Here is a 20,370-nt window from a genome sequence, read left to right as displayed (position 1 = left end):
AGTCCGGTTGTGGGTTAAATCCTGCCCTTGTGACCCTGCACAAGTCACTTAATCCCCCAGTGCCCCAGGTACATTAGATAGAGTGGGGAGCCCACCGGGACAGAGAGAGAGAAAAATGCTTGAGTACCTGAATAATTTGTAATCCCCATAGAACTGTGGGATATGCAGAATATAAATAATTCAATTAAAATTAAACAAATATTAAAGCTCCTTTTACAAAGCCGTGGCAGCGATTCCAGTGTGGAAAATGCCACAAAGCCCATTCAGTTCCTACGGGCTTCATCACATGTGCCAAGCCAGGAATTGCTACCACGGCTTTGAAAAGGAGCCCAAACTAACAACATATACATTTCCCCTCCCCATTTGCGGTTTCGACACTTGCGGTTTCACATATTCGCGATTTTTTTTTTTTTTTTTTGGGGGGGGTAAAACCAACCCATAGTTTACCACGTTCCTGCCTCTCTCCAGCCTTCCTCCCCGGCATCCCGGCCTTACCTGGTGGTCTAGCGGGCTTTCGGGGCAGGAGCAATCTTCCTACACTCCTGCCCCGTGTAGATCGTCAATAGGAAATGGCTGCCGTGAGCTCCCGTCGTAGTCTTGAGAGACTACGGGAACTCACGGCAGTCATTTCCTATTAGCGATCTGCACGGGGCAGGAGCGTAGGAAGATTGCTCCTGCCCCGAAAGCCTGCTAGACTACCAGGTAAGGCCAGGTTGCTGGGGGGAAGGCGGAAGGGATGCGGGGGGTGGGTCAGAGTGGTTTTTCTCAATTCGCGGACCGGCTCTGTCCCCATCCCCCGCGAATACCGAGGGAGAAGTGTACAGCAATCCAGTAGTACTACACAATGGGAGCAACAGCATCGAGTATCATTTTAATAAATAATAAAATAATAATAACTTTATTTTTCTATACCGCCAACACCCAAAAAGTTCTAGGCGGTTCACAGAATAAAGAGGACTGGACATTCCAGTGATGATACAAAGCACACAGAAAAGCAGTACAATATTTCAATAATAAAAAATACAGTAAGAAACTATGAGATAGTCATCAATCAAGTACCAAATATAGCAAATACAAGCAAATTTGAAAAGTACTCTTGCTTCCATTGGCAACCAGTGCAGCTGAAGGAAATAAGGGCTGACATGGTTTATAAATACACCATGAAACGTTCCCAATCTTCTATAAAATCAGTCAAATATCAGAGAAAGCTTCCGCTATGCCTTTTGTTTAAGAAAAGGCCTTTTAACATAAATATGTCTTGATTCACAGTCATCATTATACGATCTGGGAGTTGATTGTAGAAGCTCTACGCCCAATAAGAAGAATGTAAACACAAGAATGAATGGAAAGGACAATTAAGATCACTTTTAACGCCAAGAGATTTTCAGTTCATAAAAATCTGACCGCAGAGAGCTATCAAACAAGAGGGGCACGCTGCCGTGGAGCAATGCGATCTCCAAAATGATGGTCTTTGTTTTATTTTTTTGCATTTTTATACACCTTAATCTGGAATATGGGTGGGAATCTTTCATTTCCTGCATTTGTGTCCTGTCATGTTGAGTATACAACATAAGCATTCAACATTAGAGGAATCATCAGCATTTGTAATTTTGTCTTTATCTTCATTTTCTTTGTCATTCTTTTCTTTTTTCTTCTCTTTCTCCTCTTCTTTCTTTTCTTCACCATCTTGTTTGGATTTTATGTAAGTGTTCTGGACACAGAAAAAAAGACATACCTTTTAAGCAGTGCCGTTTTTAAAGAAATTTTAAAATTATAATCTGTTTCTTATGATTCCTGGACTAGTTTATTATGTTTAAATTTTTACTTATGTAATGCTGTCATGAAAGTGACCCCTTATTAGTGACTTCACTGTCCTTAGTGACACAATATTGAGGTCAGAGAGGGGTATGCAATAGATCAAACGTTTGCCACTGGGAGGATCACCTCAGAGGATTGTGATTCTGCAAAACTATCTGGATAGCAGGTTGATTATTGCACTATCTGGATAACGATGTCGATCACTCCTGAATCCGGATATTCAGGGGCAGATTCTGTATATGATGCCGGTCTCAGCAGCCACCTAAAAAGTAGTTGAGAATCACACACCAGCGTCCTATACAGAATCACGCCTGCCTGATGGAGAGATCCCTTGCTGTCATCTGATCGCAGCAAGGGAATCCCCGATCAGCTGAGCCAGTAGGCCTCCACATGGCTTCGGAGTAGAGGTCTGCACGGGAACGGGGATCGCGGGAATCCCGCGGGTCCCGCGGGAATCCCCCTCTAACCCACGGGACTCCCAAGGGGACCCCCCTCTAGCCAACGGGATTCCCAGGGGGATGGAAGGCTTTGGAAGCAGGGTTCGTCCATATAATGGACACGTCAGCCTTAGTAAAAGAGGGGTTTTATAAGTTAATTACCTGAACAGAAAACAAAAAAAAGGGTTCCACCAAAGAGATTCCACAAGGAAAACAGTAGCACAAACACAAAAGAAACTGTGGAATTGATGATCCTCTCAGAAGTAATTGCTGCTTTTTATGGGGACGGGCGGAGATGGAGGTAATTCCTTGCGGGGATGGGTGGGGACGGAGAGGATCCTGACGGGGATGGGTGGGGACAGAGAGGATCCTGACGGGGACAGGTGGGGACGGAGAGGATCCTGGCGGGGACAGGTGGGGATGGAGAGGATCCTGGCGGGGATGGGTGGGGATGGAGAGGATCCTGACGGGGACGGGTAGGGACGAAGAGGATCCTGGCAGGGACGGGTGGGGACGGAGAGGATCCTGGCGGGGATGGGTGGGGATGGAGAGGATCCTGACGGGGATGGGTAGGGACGGAGAGGATCCTGGCAGGGACGGGCGGGGATGGGTGGGATTTCTGTCCCCGCGCAAACTCTCTACTTCGGAGAGTCCTGCCGGCTCAACTGATTGGGGGGGGGGCTAAATACCCTTGCTGTGATCAGCTGAGTGGCTGCCAACCCGTGATCCTCTGACACCCCCCCCCTGCACAAAGCACCACTCCCTCCTGCCGCCACACATCTGAACCCCCATCACCTCCCTTGGGTAAGATTAAGGCCCTCTTCTATCAAACTGCGATAGCAGTTTTAGCACGGGGAGCTTGGCTAAATGGCCTGCTCTGCTCCCAACGCTCATTGAGTTCCTTTGAGAATCGGGAGCAGCGCGGGCCATTCAGCGCGGCTCCCCTCGCTAAAAACTGCTATCGCAGTTTGATAGAAGAGGGTCTAAGTGTCCCTAGGCGTCTCCCTGGGAGGTTGTCCCTAGGCGTCTCCCTGGAAGGGGGGAGGGTGTCCCCAGGTGCCAGTTGGGAGGGGGGAAGGTTAATGTGTATCTCAATTGGCTCCCAGACAACAGTAGAATGTCTACAACTGCCTACAATTGGGATTCCCATTTATACAATCTGCTTCTCACTGCCTGCCAGTATGTGGAGCCCAGCACTGAATATCAGATTGTATTTCAGTCATGGTGGCCAGTTTTAAAAAAATATGTTGACTGCCAGGGCTGAAAATCAGTCCTACTGGCACCAAATTTTTTTTCCCCTTATGCACAAATATAAACAGGCTGCGGAAGCATGCATATGTGCCAGAAATTGGGTTCTATTTGTTCTAGGGAGAACACCATAGATCTAATATTAAGTTGGCTAACGTATGACTGGTTAAGACAAGTCTTAAGCAGCCAGACTTAACTAGACATGGCTTAAATGGGCAAAGATAGGCCTGTTTTTTATGTGGCCTTATTTGCCCACTTAAGTTCCAAATATCGGGACCTAAGTGATCACGTCCCTGGAATGCCCCCAATATTGCTAACTTTGTTTTCTGTGCTAACTGGATATTTTCAGTGGCGATAACCAGTTAAATGCTGCTGAAAATGAGCAGATAGCTGCCGAAACGTGAATTAACCGGTCAGTGGTTGTTCCTGGCTGGTTATTGCTGACTAGCTGAATATGTTTTATGAAATTATATATGTACTAGTCTTTAAGCCCGTTACATTAACGGGTGCTAGAACATATGTGTGTGTGTCTGTCTTTATTTCTTTCTCTCTCTCTTCTTAGCCGCTTTCTTTCTTTCTGCCTTTCTTTTTCCTTGGCTGTGCTCTGTTCCTTTTTCTTCACCCTCCCTGTCCATCAGCATCTCTTTCCTTCTCCCCCTGTCCAGCAGTAGGCATCCCTTCCTTTTTTATCACCCCTCCTCCTTCTTATCCCTATGATACTCTTACCTTGCTCTGTCCCTGATCAGAGGTTCCCGACAGCCACCCAGTTGCACCCATTGGAAAAGTTCCCACTGCCGCATCATGCACCCCTCCTGACGCGGCTCCCGCTGTCCTTTATGTCTGTCTCTGTCCCTGGCCCCCTTTGCCTGTCTGTCTTTCTGTGTATCTCCCTGCCCCTGTGTCTTTCTTCTTTCTCCCTCTGTCTGTCTGTCCAAACCAGCATTCCATCCCCCTCCATTTCCCTCCCCCCACACCAGTTCCCTGTGCACCTGCCCCTGTGTCTTTCTTATTTTCTTTGTGTTTCCCTTCCTCTCTCTGTCTGTCTGTCCAAAGCAGCATTCCCTCCCCCTCCTTTTCCCTCCCCTCCCACCCGTTCCCTGTGCAGCAGCATTAGCGTTTCCTCTACCCCCCCTTTCCCTTCCCGCGGTCCGGACTACAAACGTGATGATTCCAGCAGCGCTTGCATCAGTCTCCACACGCTGCTTCTACTGCCCTGATTTACTCTGGCACGTCCCTGATGACATCATCAGAGACGCGGCAGAGCAAATCAGGGCAGTAGAAGGGCCCGAAGCAGCGTGTGAAGACTGATGCACACGCTGCTGTAATCGCCATTCAGGCCCGCGGGAAGAGAAGGGGGTGGGTGTCAAAGGAGAAATGGAGATCGGCGGCGGCAGGAGGAACGGAGATTGTCATCTGGCTTCGGTCCGGCTTGTGGAGGGCAGGGAGGCTGTGGGGAAGAGAAGGGGGTGGGTGGCAAAGGAGGAACGGAGATCGGCAGCGGCAGGAGGAATGGAGATCGTCGTCTGGCTGTGGGTCGGGCTTGTGTAGAGCAGGGAGGCTGTGACGTACAAAGCGAGTAGGTGGTGACGTAAAACCCGCGCATGCGCACTCGTATTTTCGCGACGGATCAGGGAACACGTTTTTTTAGTGCGCATGCGCGGCCTATCATTTTATTATATTAGATGATTTATGAAATATATGTATGTTTTATGAAATTATATATGTATGATTTTATAATGGTAAAAGCATGAAAATAAAAGAACCATTGATTAATTTACAGATCACAACTGCAGTAGGGTCAGGATAGCAAATAGATTGCTTGAATAAACATTTGTTTATTAGATTCCGATGTAGACAGTACACGCATTTTCCCTCTCTGTTTTCCTCTGTCTCACACAAATGCAGACACACAAACACTTAGGAAGTCATTTAATGATACTTACCAAGGTCTTGACGGGAGGGTTTCCAGGGAGACCCTTGTTGTAGACGTCAACAGCCAAGGAAGTGTCATTGTCCCCTACTGTTCTAGAACTCTGGCGAATTGATGCTGAGTAAACCCCAGCAGCCACAGCAAGCACGCAGACCACTTTCCACCAGCACTCCATTCTTCTCTTTACAGTTCAAACAAATAAATGTGGAACGGATGGGCTTCTTTTATACAATTTCTGTAGTCACTTCGGAAAACTTTTAGTCTTGCAGCATCTCGTGGGAGGTGCATTGCACAGACCATTTTGTGTTGCACAATATCTTTAATTATCTATTAGTCATAAGGGAACGGTGTACAAGGCAAGCTTCACGAAGCTTAGAAATGACTAGTCATCTTTTTCCTCAACGTTTGCTGCCTTTAGGGCACCTCACTGCCAAAATCAATACGTGCTGGGATTTTCTCTCATTTGCTGCTTCCTTCCATTTATCTGGGCCAAGCCGATTGCATCCTGTATGCATGGATTTCTAGCTCAGATTTAAATAGATAAAGCTCTACAAATCCATTTATGCAGCAGGACAAATCCGGACCCAGATTATTATGTTCTGAAAGACACCTGTAAAGCGGTAACTTTAGGTTCCGTCTACCTGAATGCATTCCATGGCGTTCTAAGACTTGAAAAACATGATTTCACGTCTTACTCATCCTACAGTTTGCTTCCAGCAGACTCATTGCAGTCTGATATCATTTTATTTGCATGCACATCAAGAGCTACAATAGTGGATTTGTAAAACATTGTTAGTGGACACAAGCCAGACGTAAGAAGTTCTTGGCTTGTCGTCAGTCTGTTTTGAGTTTAGGGGCAACCTTTCAATTACGTTTCCCCTGTAAATGCTGCATTACTTATCAGAGTAATAGATATATTTTTTATGAACCCGATCAATTGCAGTTTTTTCTTGAAGGTAAAGTAACTACAATAATTCCAGACATCTCCACGGAATCAGCCCAGCAGGTCATTAGTTAATAACTCCAACTGCACTCTGTTATTTGATTAATTTAGTTTATTTCTTGAATCCAACTACCCTTGGAAGTGATTGATTCCTTCTCCTCTCAGATTGTGGACTTTAGTCATAGTTACTATGTGTTATTATTTTATAATTAGCATTTGTTTTCCTTATTGGATTGTTATATTTCCTTTCAAGTATTGATTGATTTGTTAATTTGTAAAAGTATAAATTAAAAAAAAACACCAAAAACACAATTGTTATTAAATTTGGACAAACATAATAGGACAAAAAAAAAAATCTCATGTATCAACAATACAAAGGGCTCCTTTTACAAAGATGCGCCAGGGTTTTTAGCGCACGCAACGGATTAGCGCGCGCCAGCTGAAAAACTACCGCCTGCTTAAAAGGAGGCGGTAGCGGCTAGCGCGCGGGGCAATTTACCACGCGCTATTCTGCGCGTTAAGGCCCTAACACACCTTTGTAAAAGGAGCCCAAAGTGTCGCATATATGCAAAATATATCAAACAAGACACAATTATAATAAAATAATATAGATACGGTGTAATATAAATGCAGTATACTTGGAGTTCACAATTCAAGGAGCAAACGAAGCAAGGAAAAGGATTATAATCAACAGACAATAGTGTTTTTAAATAGGGAATAATGAGGCGGGAGTGGGTAGAACTGGCCAGGCCTAGGGGCGGGTCCAGGGGGGGGTCCGGATTTTCCAAACGGAAAATCTGGTAACCCTACAATTACATGCATACTTGCTGTTATACTGTAGATTGCTAGTATCAGATCTCAGTTCAGCCCCTAGCTCTAGGACCTCTCCGAAAAAGCAGCTATCAAATTGGGGCCAGCTCACTATACAACACCTGCCTGTCTGCAATAACCTAAAGAAACAAGCTGTGAGAAATGTTCTCCGTTTTTCACGTGAGATAGGTGTTATTTTTGAATCTTTTTTTTTTTTTTTTTAATCTTTATTCATTTCAAAACTTAAAATCAAGTATAATATTAACATACATCAATTAAACTTTCAAATACACTTGAAATCTTACAAATGTTTCTCATAATAAAAAATAATATCCCCCTCCCTAATCCAGTTTGATCATTTGTTATTCTATTGCCCATATATATTAGAATTTTGGAAATCAATCTGGAATCAAATTAATTCCCTTCTAGAGAATCAAGTGGCATTATCCTATGACACAGTATTATTTGGTGTGGAAATGAGGGCAAAGAAACAAATCTCATCTAATAATAATAAGTTATTATTAATTTTAACAGGAGTTGCCATTCAACAAATCACTTATAATTGGAAAAATTGGACTAGATTAAATTATTGTTTCTGGTGGAACTCTGTTTGTCATATTTATAACATGGAAAGGATATTAGCTGTCCAAAAAGGAAATTATAATAAATTTAAGGATGTGTGGAGGCCATTAATAGAATATTGTAATGATTAGAAATTATTTTCCCTGAATAAAGATTTTAAGACAGTAGGGGGGGGGTGGGGGGGGGGAAGGAAATTCTGTATGTATTTTTGAATCTTTGATGCCCACCGCATGAGTGTTTTCTACATACTATCGTTGGTTCCCTGAGGCAGGAGCGAAACGTGAATGTCGGAACCTGCAAGCTGAAAGATAAGTTTGCTGAGTTCTTTCAAATAACCAGACGTACACCTTTTAGCCCTTATGGGCTTTTTACAGTTTACATCTTTAAAAGACATGATATAATCTGCTGTCTACTTTTTCACATGCGATGATTGGGCGGTGAGGTGGTATTTTCTGGGGTTCTCCCCAGTTGCCCCTCCATGATTCTGAGCATAAAAAATTTTTGTAGACCTAATTATACCATCTCCATTGTATAATTTATAAGTATTATTTAGAGTGGTTTTTTGCTGAATTGTTTCAAATTCACCCCATTTCCTAGATTTGTCTGCAATAACCGGCTACACCTAAACCCAACGGTGCAAATGCTCCACACAGACCAACAGATGCTGACCCTTCTGGACCTCAAACCCACAGGTCTCAACCTAGCCACAGTTCCCTGGACCAATGGGTCACACCATCTCGCAACAATAACAGGTCATTGTTGGCCTGGCCCCCGTCCCCAGGCCTCCCAGTCACAGGTCCTACGAGGAGCATTTCACACAGTGTCCCCCAAAACAATCACGCATTTGAAAGCAACAAGCCCCGTCACCTGACCTCATTCTCCCATTACTTGTGTCTTACAAGCGCTTACGAATCCGCCGGGACTTTGAGTCTTTCAGGCATCAGTATAGGCACACGCAGCAGGACCATTCCCCAGATCCTCAGGAGGGTGAGAAGATGGCTCTGGGCTGAATGTACGTACTCTCCACAGCACCTTTGCAACCATCTTGTGCCCAGTGTGCGTGCAACCCCCCCCCCCCTAGAACCCCTAACAATGAGATGACATGGGATTTCTGTGGGGAGGGGGGGCACATATACTCATATAGAAGACCTTGCAACAGGTGGTGGAAAAACTAAGGGATTTCCTCCTCACAAACATGAAATGCAGGTTACTGATGCGGCCCCCCCCCCCCCCACCCTTGCATTGCTCCACTCAGCCCTAATCCCCACACCATACGCACAGCTGACAAGAAGGAAAGCCAGGAAGGTCAGCACACTGACCACAGAGGGCACTCGTAGCATCCCGGGCTCCCCAACAGGTACCCACTCACACCCCCTAACCCATACCCGTACCATAGGCTGCTTCACCAACCAGGCTGATGCTCTGCCAGACGTACCTACCAGTGCCCACAACACAGGTCCTCGCAAGATACACACACACATACCTATCCCTCCCTGGCCCCCCTCCTACCCTCACAATCCCCACCTATGCCCACATGTCTGCTCCCCCAGCACTCGGGCCCTCATGTGCAGCCACCCACACCTACCATGAGGCCCCCAAGCAGCCATGTGCCCACCTGAAACTATACCTCCCACCCATCCCAACCACTCCCCACTTCAGGGTTTGACCCCCATATCAACTCATTTGCCCTCCCCACTTCTGATCAATCTCTCTGCTCCCAGACCCATGCTCCACCTCTGCACCCAGCCCTGTCTCCTCACCCTCCTACCCACGTAGCATGTAGGAACCCTAATGTTGCACCTGTCTCTCACACAGGCCGACACCAGCAGGAGCAGCAGAAACAGGAAGTGGCGCAGCAGGAGGAGGAAGTGCCGTTAGGGCAGTGGTCTCAAACTCGCGGCCCGGGGGCCACATGTGGCCTGCCAGGTACTATTTTGAGGCCCTTGCTACATTTATCATAATCACAAAAGTAAAATAAAACAGTTTCTTACTCATATGTCTCTTTAGCTATAAATTACAATATTATTATTAAAACTTAGTCAAAAGGAAAGATTTATAAACTATAAAGAGTTTTACCTCATGCAAAATTGTCATTTCTTTAATAAGACATTATTTTTTTCTGAGGCCCTCCAAGTACCTACAAATCCCAAATGTGGCCCTGCAAAGGATTTGAGTTTGAGACCACTGCCAAAGGTCCATCAAGCCCAGTATCCTGTTTCCAATAGTGGCTAACCCAGGTCTCAAGTACCTGGCAGAAATCCAAAGAGTAGCAACATTCCAGAGCTGAGATTGTGATGTCATAATGCCTCATTCCACCAATGCCTAAGAGCCAAACTCAACAGTGATGTCACAGTGGCTTAACTGTTCTATACTTGGCTCACATAAGAACATAAGAGCTGCCCATAGTGGGACAGACCAAAGGTCAGTGATCTCAAACGAGGCCCGAGGGCCACATGCGGCCTGCCAGGTACTATTTTGAGGCCCTCGGTATGTTTATCATAATCACAAAAGTAAAATAAAACAGTTTCTTACTCATATGTCTCTTTACCTATAAATTACAATATTATTATTAAGACTTAGCCAAAAGGAAAGATTTATAAACTATAAAGAGTTTTACCTCATGCAAAATTGTCATTTCTTTAATAAGACATTAATTATTTTTTTCTGAGGCCCTCCAAGAACCTACAAATCCCAAATGTGGCCCTGCAAAGGGTTTGAGTTTGAGACCACTGCGTTAGAGGAAGAGCAGCAGCAGCGGCAAATGTTTGCCCACGTCTCCTCACGGGAACAGCACGCCACTGAGGAGGACAGGTCTAGGACAGTTTATTTATTGAATTATTTTCCATGAAATTTTATTAGATTTTTAAAGGTGAACAAAACAGAGAAAGAAAATCCTACAAGCACATTGCAGATATCAGCAACAAAATGCAATACATGAAATTACAGCACAGCATAATAGGAATATGTAGGATATAATATTCCTGTTATAAAAATTTAGGGCCCCTTTTACTAATGTGCGCTAGCGGTTTTAACGCACGCTACAATGCCACATGTGCTAAACGCTAATGCCTCCATAGAGCTCACGCTAGTATTTTTTTATTTAGCGCATGGTAAGCGCGCGCTAAAAACACTAGCGTACCTTAGTAAAAGGAGCCCTTAGTCTCTATAGGGATAGTAGATTGTAAATATATGTGTAAAGGAGACTAACGTTTACTTGTTGAGAATGAATGAACCGTACGCTCAGCCAATGCTAGTTCACCAGATTTAGGTCAGTTTAGCGCAGCTGTTTCAGCACAATGAACAGACCGCGATGAAGCTGGACATGTTTTTGGCTTTATCCTGCAAAACGGGGCACCCCTGTCTGCAGCAAGGTCTCAGGAAAATGTTGAGGCCCGTAGTGACTGAACTGCAGTATGATTTTGCCGTTCCTGCGGGCAAACTGCCAAAATGAACACGCAATTACCCTGCAAAGACTCTTGTGCTGGGGAGTTCCCAATATTTTGCCATTAGGCATTTTACTGTAAACCGGCTAGATACCAGTTGATGGTCGGTATATTAAAAATTAATAAACTTGAAACTTGTTATCATGCATCAACTGAATGACAGATAATGTGATAAAGTAAGCTGCATCTTTTGAGGTCGTGGTGGTAACTACTTCACATTATTTGCTGCATTAAAACATTCAGACAATGGTTCTTTCATAATCAACTATGAGCCTTAATTTGACACTAACTACATGCTCAAAGTCCACACTTATAATAATAGCACTATATGTAACTCAATAACTTAGAAATCATAGAAACATGATGGCAGATAAAGGCCAAATGGCCCACCCAGTCTGCCCATCCGCAGTAACCATTATCTCTTTCTCTCTCCAAGAGATCCCAAGTGCCTATCCCAGGCCCTCTTGAATTCAGACATAGTCTCAGTCTCCACCATCTCTTCCGGGAGACTGTTCCACTCATCTACCACCCTTTCCGTAAAAAAAGTATTTCCTCAGATTACTCCGAAGTCTATCACCTCTTAACTTCATCCTATGCCCTCTCATTGCAGAGTTTCCTTTCAAATGAAAGAGACTCAACTCATGCGCATTTACATTACATAGGTATTTAAACGTCTCTATCATATCTCCCCCTCTCCCGCCTTTCCTCCAAAGTATACAGATTGAGATGTAATGTAATGTAATGTAATGTAATGTAATGTAATGTAATGTAATGTAATGTAATTTATTTCTTATATACCGCTACATCCGTTAAGTCTTTAGATCTTTAAGTCTGTCCCCATACGCCTTATGACGAAGACCATCTATATTAGGAATGTAATGTTATAATTGTATATTGTATGTATCACATGTAACTCATAAGCCCAGTAGCCCGTTCTCACGGTGGCCACTCCAGGTCACTAGTACCTAGCCAAATCTTAAAGAGTAGCAATATTCCATGCTACTGATCTTTAGCATCCATAGAACTCCATACCTTAGAAATCTCAGTTAGAAATGTAATTTGTTATAATTGTACATTGTATGTATATTAGAGAATGACACGGGGACAAATTTTTCCCCGTCCCCACGGGAACTCATTTTCCTGGCGAGTTCTTTTCCTGACTCTGCCCCATTCCTGCAAGCTCCGTCCTCATCTGCATAAGCCTCAAACACTTTAAAATCATAAAAGTTTGAGATTTGTGCGGTTAAGGCTGAGCTTGCAGGTATGGGGCAGGGGCAGGGACAGCGACAGAACCTGCAGGGATGGGCCGGGGAAATTAAGTTCCTGCAGGCACGGGGGAAAATTTGTCCCCGTGTCATTCTCTAATGTATATTTCAAAGTAGCGAAAATGCTGTCTGTCTGCAACCTGCCATGAACGCCGCCTCATGAGGATTTGGCGGGATAGAAGCTTGCACAGACCCTACACAAAAGGGAGCCACAACGTCGCATATCAGTTGTCACTTTATTCTTGATATACCGTCTATCATAAGTACAGGCCGGCAGTTTACAAATATACAATCAGGCATGACCAGTTCTCTCTATAACGAGTCAAATATCAGCGAAAGCTTTCACAATGCCTTTTGTTTGAGAAAAGGCTTTTTAACATAAAGACGTCTTGATTCACAGTCATCATTTTGCCATCATGGTGTTGCTTGGAGGAGGAGCTCTAGACCCAATAAGAAGGATGTAAATATAAGAATGAAAGGAGAGGACAATTAAGATCAATTTTCATTCCAAGAGATTTTCAGTTCATAAAAAGCTGACCACAGAGAGCTATCAAACAAGAAGGATATGCTGCCTTGGAGCAAAATCACTGCAGTGCAACTTTTTATTTTTTATTTTTTTTAAGGTCTCTTTTTCTTTTTTGCATTTCTATACAACTTACCTTCAACATTTTAGCCCCATTATTCTGAGCATACAACAGACGCATGTTGGCACAAAACGACGACTTAAATGTGCATTTTCTTTTTTATCGCCATTGTCTTTGCCATTGCTTCCTTTGTCTTTTCTCGTCTCCTCCTCATTTTCGTCCTTTTCTTCGCCGTCTCGTGCGGGTGTCGTGGGAGCATTCTGTTCGGAGAAAAAGACGTACCTTTTGAGCAGCACAGTTTTGAAAGAAATTTCAAACAAAGACTGCTCCTTGTCATTCCCGGGGCTCCTTTGACGAAGGTGGGCTAGTGTTTTTAGCGCACGCACAAGATTAGTGCACGCTAGCCAAAAAAATTACCACCTGCGGCTAGCGTGCATGGCATTTTAGCATGCGCTATTTCGCGCATTAAGACCCTAATGCACCTTTGTAAAAGGAGCCCCTAGTCTATTTTACGATGTTTGGTACCTAAGGTACTTTGTGTTTCTAAATGCTTTGAAAATTAGCCCCTTAACGTTTTATTTTTGTAATGCTGTCACAAATGTGTCCCTTACTAGTGATGTTACTGTCCTTACCCCCACCCCCCTCTTTTACTATGGTGCTTTAACTAATTTAAACGTTAACGCATCCATAGACTATTTAGCGCACGCTATTCGGTTAGCGCACCTTAATAAAAGAGGGGGTAAGTGACACTATAAAAACAAAAGAGGCGACCTGTGGTGCTCAATCTTTTATTCACGTACAAGACCCTTTTGACACGTACATGTTTCGGCTCTAAGGCCTGCCTCAGGGGGTCTACATAATCAAACTTATTATAACATTAAAACCATATATGTAAATACAGGAACATAATAATAAAAAATAATTAAAGTAATTACATTAAAAAATAAATACATAATAACAATACATTTAAAATATCAAAGCTTTAAAACATCTTGTGTTAAAATGAAACCAAAACTATAAATAGAAGGCAACAAAGAGAAAGGGAAAGAGAGGTAAAAGGGGAAATGGGGGGAGGAAGAAGAGGGGAGGGGAGGGACCGAAAGTGGGGGAAGGAAAGGGGGAAAGGATAGGGGGAAAGGGTTGGGGTGAGGAGGGGGGAAGGAAAGAAAGAGAGAAAAAAATTGTGATGAAAAAAGGGGGTGAGAGAACACAGTAACACTATAAATAACAGCAGATAAAAACCTACATGGTCCATCTGGTCTGCACAATAAGGTGGCCTCAGGCGTCTACTTCCAAACCTCAGCTGGGATTTAGGAGTAGGAAAAAAAGGTGGCTTTTTTTTTTTTTTTTAATTTCTTTATTCATTTTAAAACTTTCAACAAGTAATTTATTATACAATCATATACACTATAATAATACTTATTAATCATACTTTCACTGAAATCAAACTATAACTTCGCCCTCCCAACCTTCTTCCAATATAATTATATAATTTTATACATATAAAATCCTCCCCCCTCCCCCCCTTATACTTCATTAATCAAAAGGAGAGAAATAAATTATTAATTACTCAATTATAATTAATCCTTACAATAATTTGTTAATGGCTCCTAGACCTCCATAAACTTTTTATAACTTCCTCGTTGGATAGCTATTATTTTCTCCATTTTAAAAATATGGCACAATGAATTCCACCAAAAACTATAACTTAATCTATCATAATTTTTCAAATTCCTCATAATTTGCTGAATAGCAACTCCTGTCATTATGAGTAAAAACTTATTGTTTTTATTAGATATTTGACTTTTTTTTCTCATTGAAGTTCCAAATAATATCGTATCATATGAAAGTGCCACCGGATTTTCAAGTAAATTATTAATTTGACTCCAAATAGATTTCCAAAAATTATATATTAAAGGGCAAAAAAACAATAAATGATCCAATGTTCCAGCTTCAATATGACAGTGCCAACAACTATTAGACTTAGAGCTATATAATTTTTGCAAATGCACCGGGGTCCAGAATGCTCTATGTAATAGAAAAAAACAAGTCTGTCTCATAGATGCAGACACTGTACACCTCATCCTCCAAGATCAAATTTGTGGCCATTGAGATGCAGTAATTTGATCCTTGATCTCAATGCTCCAAATGTCCCGAAGACCATTTTTTGGTTTTTTATTTATAAATCTAGATATTAATTTATACCACTGAGCAGCCTGGTGCCCCAGGAAGTCCACCTGAAAACACAAGAAAGGCAAACTGTACTTATTATTGAGATTTTCCATTCAGGGAACCCTGCCTGAATGGCTTGCTTCAATTGCAACCATTTATAACTTTGAAATTTATTAAGATCATATTTGTGTTGCAATTGTGAAAAATCAAGCAACTTTCCATTCGAAATAACATCATCTAAAGTACGTATGCCTGCCTTCATCCAATATTTCCAGATGATCTTATATCCGCCAATTTTAATCTTGGAGTTTAGCCATATGGTCTGATATGTTGATTTGAGAATTGAAATAGGTGGCTTGATACCAACCCGTCTAGCAACCAGGACTATACTGACTAAGTCTCTCTAAACTTTTCTGTACCAAGTTCTTCTACTTTTCTTTGGAGTTCCTGTCTATATCAATTCCTGTAAACCGTGCCGAGCTCTACTTCTGTGGAGATGATGCGGTATACAAACTTAAGGTTTAGTTTAGTTAAGGAATCTATGCACTCCCTCAAGTTAGCTTATCAGAAAGGAGGTGATAGTAACAGTGGCCCCGGGCACCATCTTGCTTGGGGCGCTGGCACCCCTCCTCCTGTCTGTTACCCCTTTCTCACTCCTCCCCCCTGTTGCGCTCATGCCTCTTCCCTTCTCCATACCTTTGCAAACATGCTGCCCGCGTTGGCTTTGGCGCTTTCTCTGACGTCACTTCCAGGAAGTGACAGAGAGAGCACCGAAGTCGACGTGGGCAGTAAGTTGGTGGCTGCTTGTACCAAAGTTAAAAAGATACGGGAAAGGGGTGCACCTGCGTGGCAGGGGGGCAGGAAAGAGGGTATGTGGGGGGGAGGGCACCACCGCCCCGGGTGCCGCTCACTCTTGCTACGCCACTGGAGAGAAAGACAAATTCCTTTCAATAACTCGCTGCTTTAATCTCAATGACATCTCAGCTTCTCCCCTGGTTTTAGATACAGGGAGCCATCTAGAAAGATGCATCATAGTTATACTCCATGCTGAGACTGGGGAAGTGGCAGCCCTGCTTGATAAAATAATATAGGAACAAAAACACTGTGGAGACAACGATGTCCAAGATGCAGGTCTTTATTGAAAATACAGTCAATTAATCCACATGACGAGATGTCAAGGACCCAAAAAATGGGGACTAAGGACCCAACACGGTCTGTGTTTCGACAACTCTGTCTTCCTCAGGGGACCCTGAAAGTCCTGATGCAAAAACGTGGATCAAATCCTGAAACCTAAAGGAGGTCAAATATGGACTGGTCCAAGTAGAAAACTGTGCGTTTGGTGCGTTTGAAAAAATATCTCCAGCTATTGATGTTTTTTTCAATCGCGCAGACCACATTATTTGGTTGTTCTTGAAAACTTTGAAATTCAGTAATACATTTTTAGCCAACTTTTTGAAAGCACCTGCTAAGTGGATAATTGCCAACCTGTACATTATTCAGCTGCACAGTCTGGGTAATGCCACTGAATTCTTCCTCTGACCACTTCAGCAGTATCCGAATAGTGTAGGAGTAATCTATGGACAGAGTGAGGGCATTGAAACCTAGAAACATGAGGGCAGATAAAGGCCAAATGGCCCTTCCAGTCTGCCCATCCACAGCATCCATTATTTCCTCCTCTCCCTATTGGCTAAGGCTCTTTATACATGCATTGTGATGTCATAGAGCTTTATGGTTATAGAAACCTAGATAACTATATTCATATTGCAATGTTAATAAATTAAATAAATCAAATTAAATAGTGCTCAGACCCACAACCATTAGTGTTCAAGTGTAAAAACACACAACACCGGCTGCCGTCAGACCATCATAGCACTATTCATGTCTGTACCACCAGTTAACAATCTAAAATCCATTTTCTATAAGATTAACTTATTTTTTTATGGTGGTTGATTCACATCCGATGGTCACATAATAGGCAGCTTAGTGTTATAAAGTGTTAGCTGAGGAGGACTTCCTTTGCAGTTGGCCGGGGGTTCCTTTTAGAGAGTTGCGCGGGGACAGAAATCCCACCCATCCCTACCCGTCCCCGTGAGGAATCCCACCCGTCCCCAGCCTTACTAGGTCAGACCAATGATCCATCAAGTCTAGTAGCCCGTTCTCACAGTGTCCAATCTAGGTCACTAGTACCTGGTCAAAACCTAAGGTGTAGCAATATTCCATGCTACTGATACAGGGCAAGCAGTGGCTTCCCCATGTCTTTCTCAATAACAGACTATGGACTTTTCCTCCAGGAACTTGTCCAAACCTTTCTTAAAACCAGCTACGCTATCCGCTCTTACCACATCCTCTGGCACGCGTTCCAGATCTTAACTATTGTCTGAGTGAAAAAAAAATTTCCTGCTATTGTTTTTAAAAGTATTTCCCTGTAATTTCATCAAGTGTCCCCTAGTCTTTGTAATTTTTGACACAGTGAAAGATTAAGCCACTTGTACCCATTCTACTCCACTCAGGATTTTGTAGATTTCAATCATATCTTCCCTCAGTCGTCTCTTCTCCAAGCTGAACAGCCCTAACCATTTTAGTCTTTCCTTATACAAGAGGCGTTCCATCCCCTTTACCATCTTGGTTGCTCTTCTTTGAACCTTTTCTAACGCCACTATACCTTTCTTGAGATAAGGAGACCAGAATTGAACACAATACTCCAGATGAGGTCGCACCATGGAGCGATACAGTGGCATTATGACATTCTTAGTCTTGATTTTTTTTTTATATATAATATTTCTTTATTGAGCAAACCAGTACACACATAACATAACAGAGTAAAGGGACATCCAGCAATCCAGAAAAAACCGCCCTACCGGGCATACAGAGAAAAGGTCATAAATACAACCAAGATCAGATGTCTCAGGAACAAGAGGTGCTCATACAATTTTACATGTAAAACCCTCTGAACCCCCCCCCCCCAGGACATATCGTAGCACTCCAATACTATAACATACAGTAGAATACACTGTAGAAAACCGGATCCAAACCACCCCCAACCCCCCCACCCACCCCTACTCCCGACCTGTGAAATATATATACGAAATACACAAAATAGACAAAAATAGACAAAATGGGGAGGAAAACTAGGTCAAAAAGGGAAGAAAAAGAGGAAAAAATAAAGAGAAAGAGAAATGAACCCCATAAGAGAATCCAAGTAAGAATGAGTCTGAAGAGGGAGAGGACAGAAGAGGACAGAAGACCCCAGTAGGTGCTAACAGTTCAATAGAAGACTCCTCTCGTGATGGGGAAGGGACAGCCAATACTCCTCCCATATATCCTGAAATCATAGAAACATAGAAACATAGAAAAATGACGGCAGAAAAGGGCCAAAGCCCATCAAGTCTGCCCACTCTAGTGACCCTTCTCCTTGAGTTTGCTCACCAACCCCCTGCCCTTACCTCATTAGAGATCCCACATGAATGTCCCATTTATTTTTGAAATCTGCCACGCTGTTGGCCTCAATCACCTGCCGTGGGAGTTCATTCCAATGATCGACCACCCTCTCAGTGAAGAAATACTTTCTGGAGTCTCCATGAAATTTCCCTCCCCTGATTTTCAGCGGATGCCCTCTGGTGGAAGAAGGTCCTATAAGACGGAAGATATCCTCTTCCACCTCGATACGACCCGTGATATATTTAAATGTCTCGATCATGTCCCCTCTCTCTCTTCGTTCTTCAAGTGAGTACAGCTGCAATTTATTCAGCCTTACTTCATACGGAAGATCTTTGAGCCCCGAGACCATCCTGGTGGCCATCCGCTGAACTGACTCCATTCTCAGCACATCTTTCCGGTAATGTGGTCTCCAGAATTGAACACAATATTCCAAATGTGGTCTCACCATGGATCTGTACAGTGGCATTATGACCTCTGGCATCCTGCTGATAAAACCTCTACGGATACAACCCATCATTTGCCTTGCCTTAGAGGAAGCCTTTTCCACCTGATTGGCAGTTTTCATGTCTTCACTAATGATTACTCCTAAATCCCGTTCTTCCGTGGTCCTAACTAAGGTCTCACCATTTAACGTGTAAGTCCTGCACAGATTTCTTTTACCCAGGTGCATCACTTTGCATTTTTTAGCATTGAAGTTAAGCTGCCAAGTCGATGACCATTGTTCTAATAGTAGTAGGTCCTGTGTCATATTGTCAGGCATAGTGCTTTTACCTACTATGTTGCACAGTTTGGCGTCGTCGGCGAACAATGATATTTTTCCTCTGATCCCTTGGGTCATATCACTTATGAATATGTTGAATAGGATTGGACCCAAGACCGAGCCTTGTGGTACTCCACTGGTCACATTCGATGTTTTGGATGGGGTACCATTTACCATCACTCTCTGAAGTCTACCGCTCAGCCAATCCTTAACCCATGCAGCTAGTGTTTCCCCTAATCCCAGCGATTTCAACTTGTTCAATAACCTACGGTGTGGGACGCTGTCAAAAGCTTTGCTAAAGTCCAAATACACTACGTCCAGGGACTCCCCGGCATCCAGTTGTCTTGTTACCCAATCGAAGAAGCTAATCATATTTGATTGGCAGGACCTGCCTTTGGTAAATCCATGTTGATGGGGATCACGTAGATCTTCTTCATCCAGGATTGTATCAAGTTTCTGTTTGATCAGTGTTTCCATGAGTTTGCATACTATGGATGTGAGACTTACCGGTCTGTAATTCGCCGTCTCTGTCCTGCAGCCCTTTTTGTGGAGTGGAATAACGTTAGCTGTTTTCCAGTCCAAGGGAACTCTTCCCGTGCTTAGGGAGAGATTGAAGAGCACAGATAATGGTTCCGCCAGGACTTCCCTCAGCTCTCTGAGCACCCTGGGGTGTAGGTTGTCTGGTCCCATGGCTTTGTTTACTTTGAGTCTTGAAAGTTCGCAGTAGACGCTACTGGGAGTAAACTTGAAGTCTTGAAACGGGTCTTTCTGGCATTCCCTTGTCCATAAAAGTGGACCGGATCCCGGCTCCTCACAGGTGAAAACCGAGCAGAAGTATTCATTTAGTAGTTCTGCCTTAGTGGAATCTGATTCTGCATAATTCCCGTCCGATTTCCTGAGTCGTTCTATCCCATCTTTGTTTCGTTTCCTGTCACTAATA

At 43.3% G+C, this 20,370-nt stretch overlaps 1 protein-coding gene across 1 annotated transcript; it reads right to left on the bottom strand.

The window, feature by feature from the left end:
• Positions 1 to 999: 999 nt before the first annotated feature.
• LOC117355847 (phosphatidylinositol transfer protein 3-like) lies at positions 1,000 to 5,698 on the bottom strand. Its single transcript, XM_033934911.1, has 2 exons — positions 5,447 to 5,698; positions 1,000 to 1,711 (listed from the first exon to the last, which is right to left on the bottom strand). The coding sequence occupies exons 1-2, from the start codon at positions 5,606 to 5,608 to the stop codon at positions 1,529 to 1,531; spliced, it is 345 nt and encodes a 114-aa protein (XP_033790802.1). The 5' UTR covers positions 5,609 to 5,698; the 3' UTR covers positions 1,000 to 1,528.
• Between the last annotated feature and the right edge of the window lie 14,672 nt (positions 5,699 to 20,370).

This window comes from Geotrypetes seraphini, chromosome 2 (genome assembly GCF_902459505.1).
Source record: "Geotrypetes seraphini chromosome 2, aGeoSer1.1, whole genome shotgun sequence".
NCBI classification, from domain to species: domain Eukaryota; kingdom Metazoa; phylum Chordata; class Amphibia; order Gymnophiona; family Dermophiidae; genus Geotrypetes; species Geotrypetes seraphini.
Note: the sequence above shows the minus strand (reverse complement) of the source record. Positions and strands in the feature narration are given on the sequence as shown.

Excerpts from the sequence above, each read along its gene's own strand:
- LOC117355847 (XM_033934911.1), bottom strand. The coding sequence starts at position 5,608 with ATGGAGTGCTGGTGGAAAGTGGTCTGCGTGCTTGCTGTGGCTGCTGGG. Across the intron at positions 1,712-5,446 it reads ACCCTCCCGTCAAGACCTTG|AACACTTACATAAAATCCAA; the intron begins GTAAGTATCATT and ends TTCTGTGTCCAG.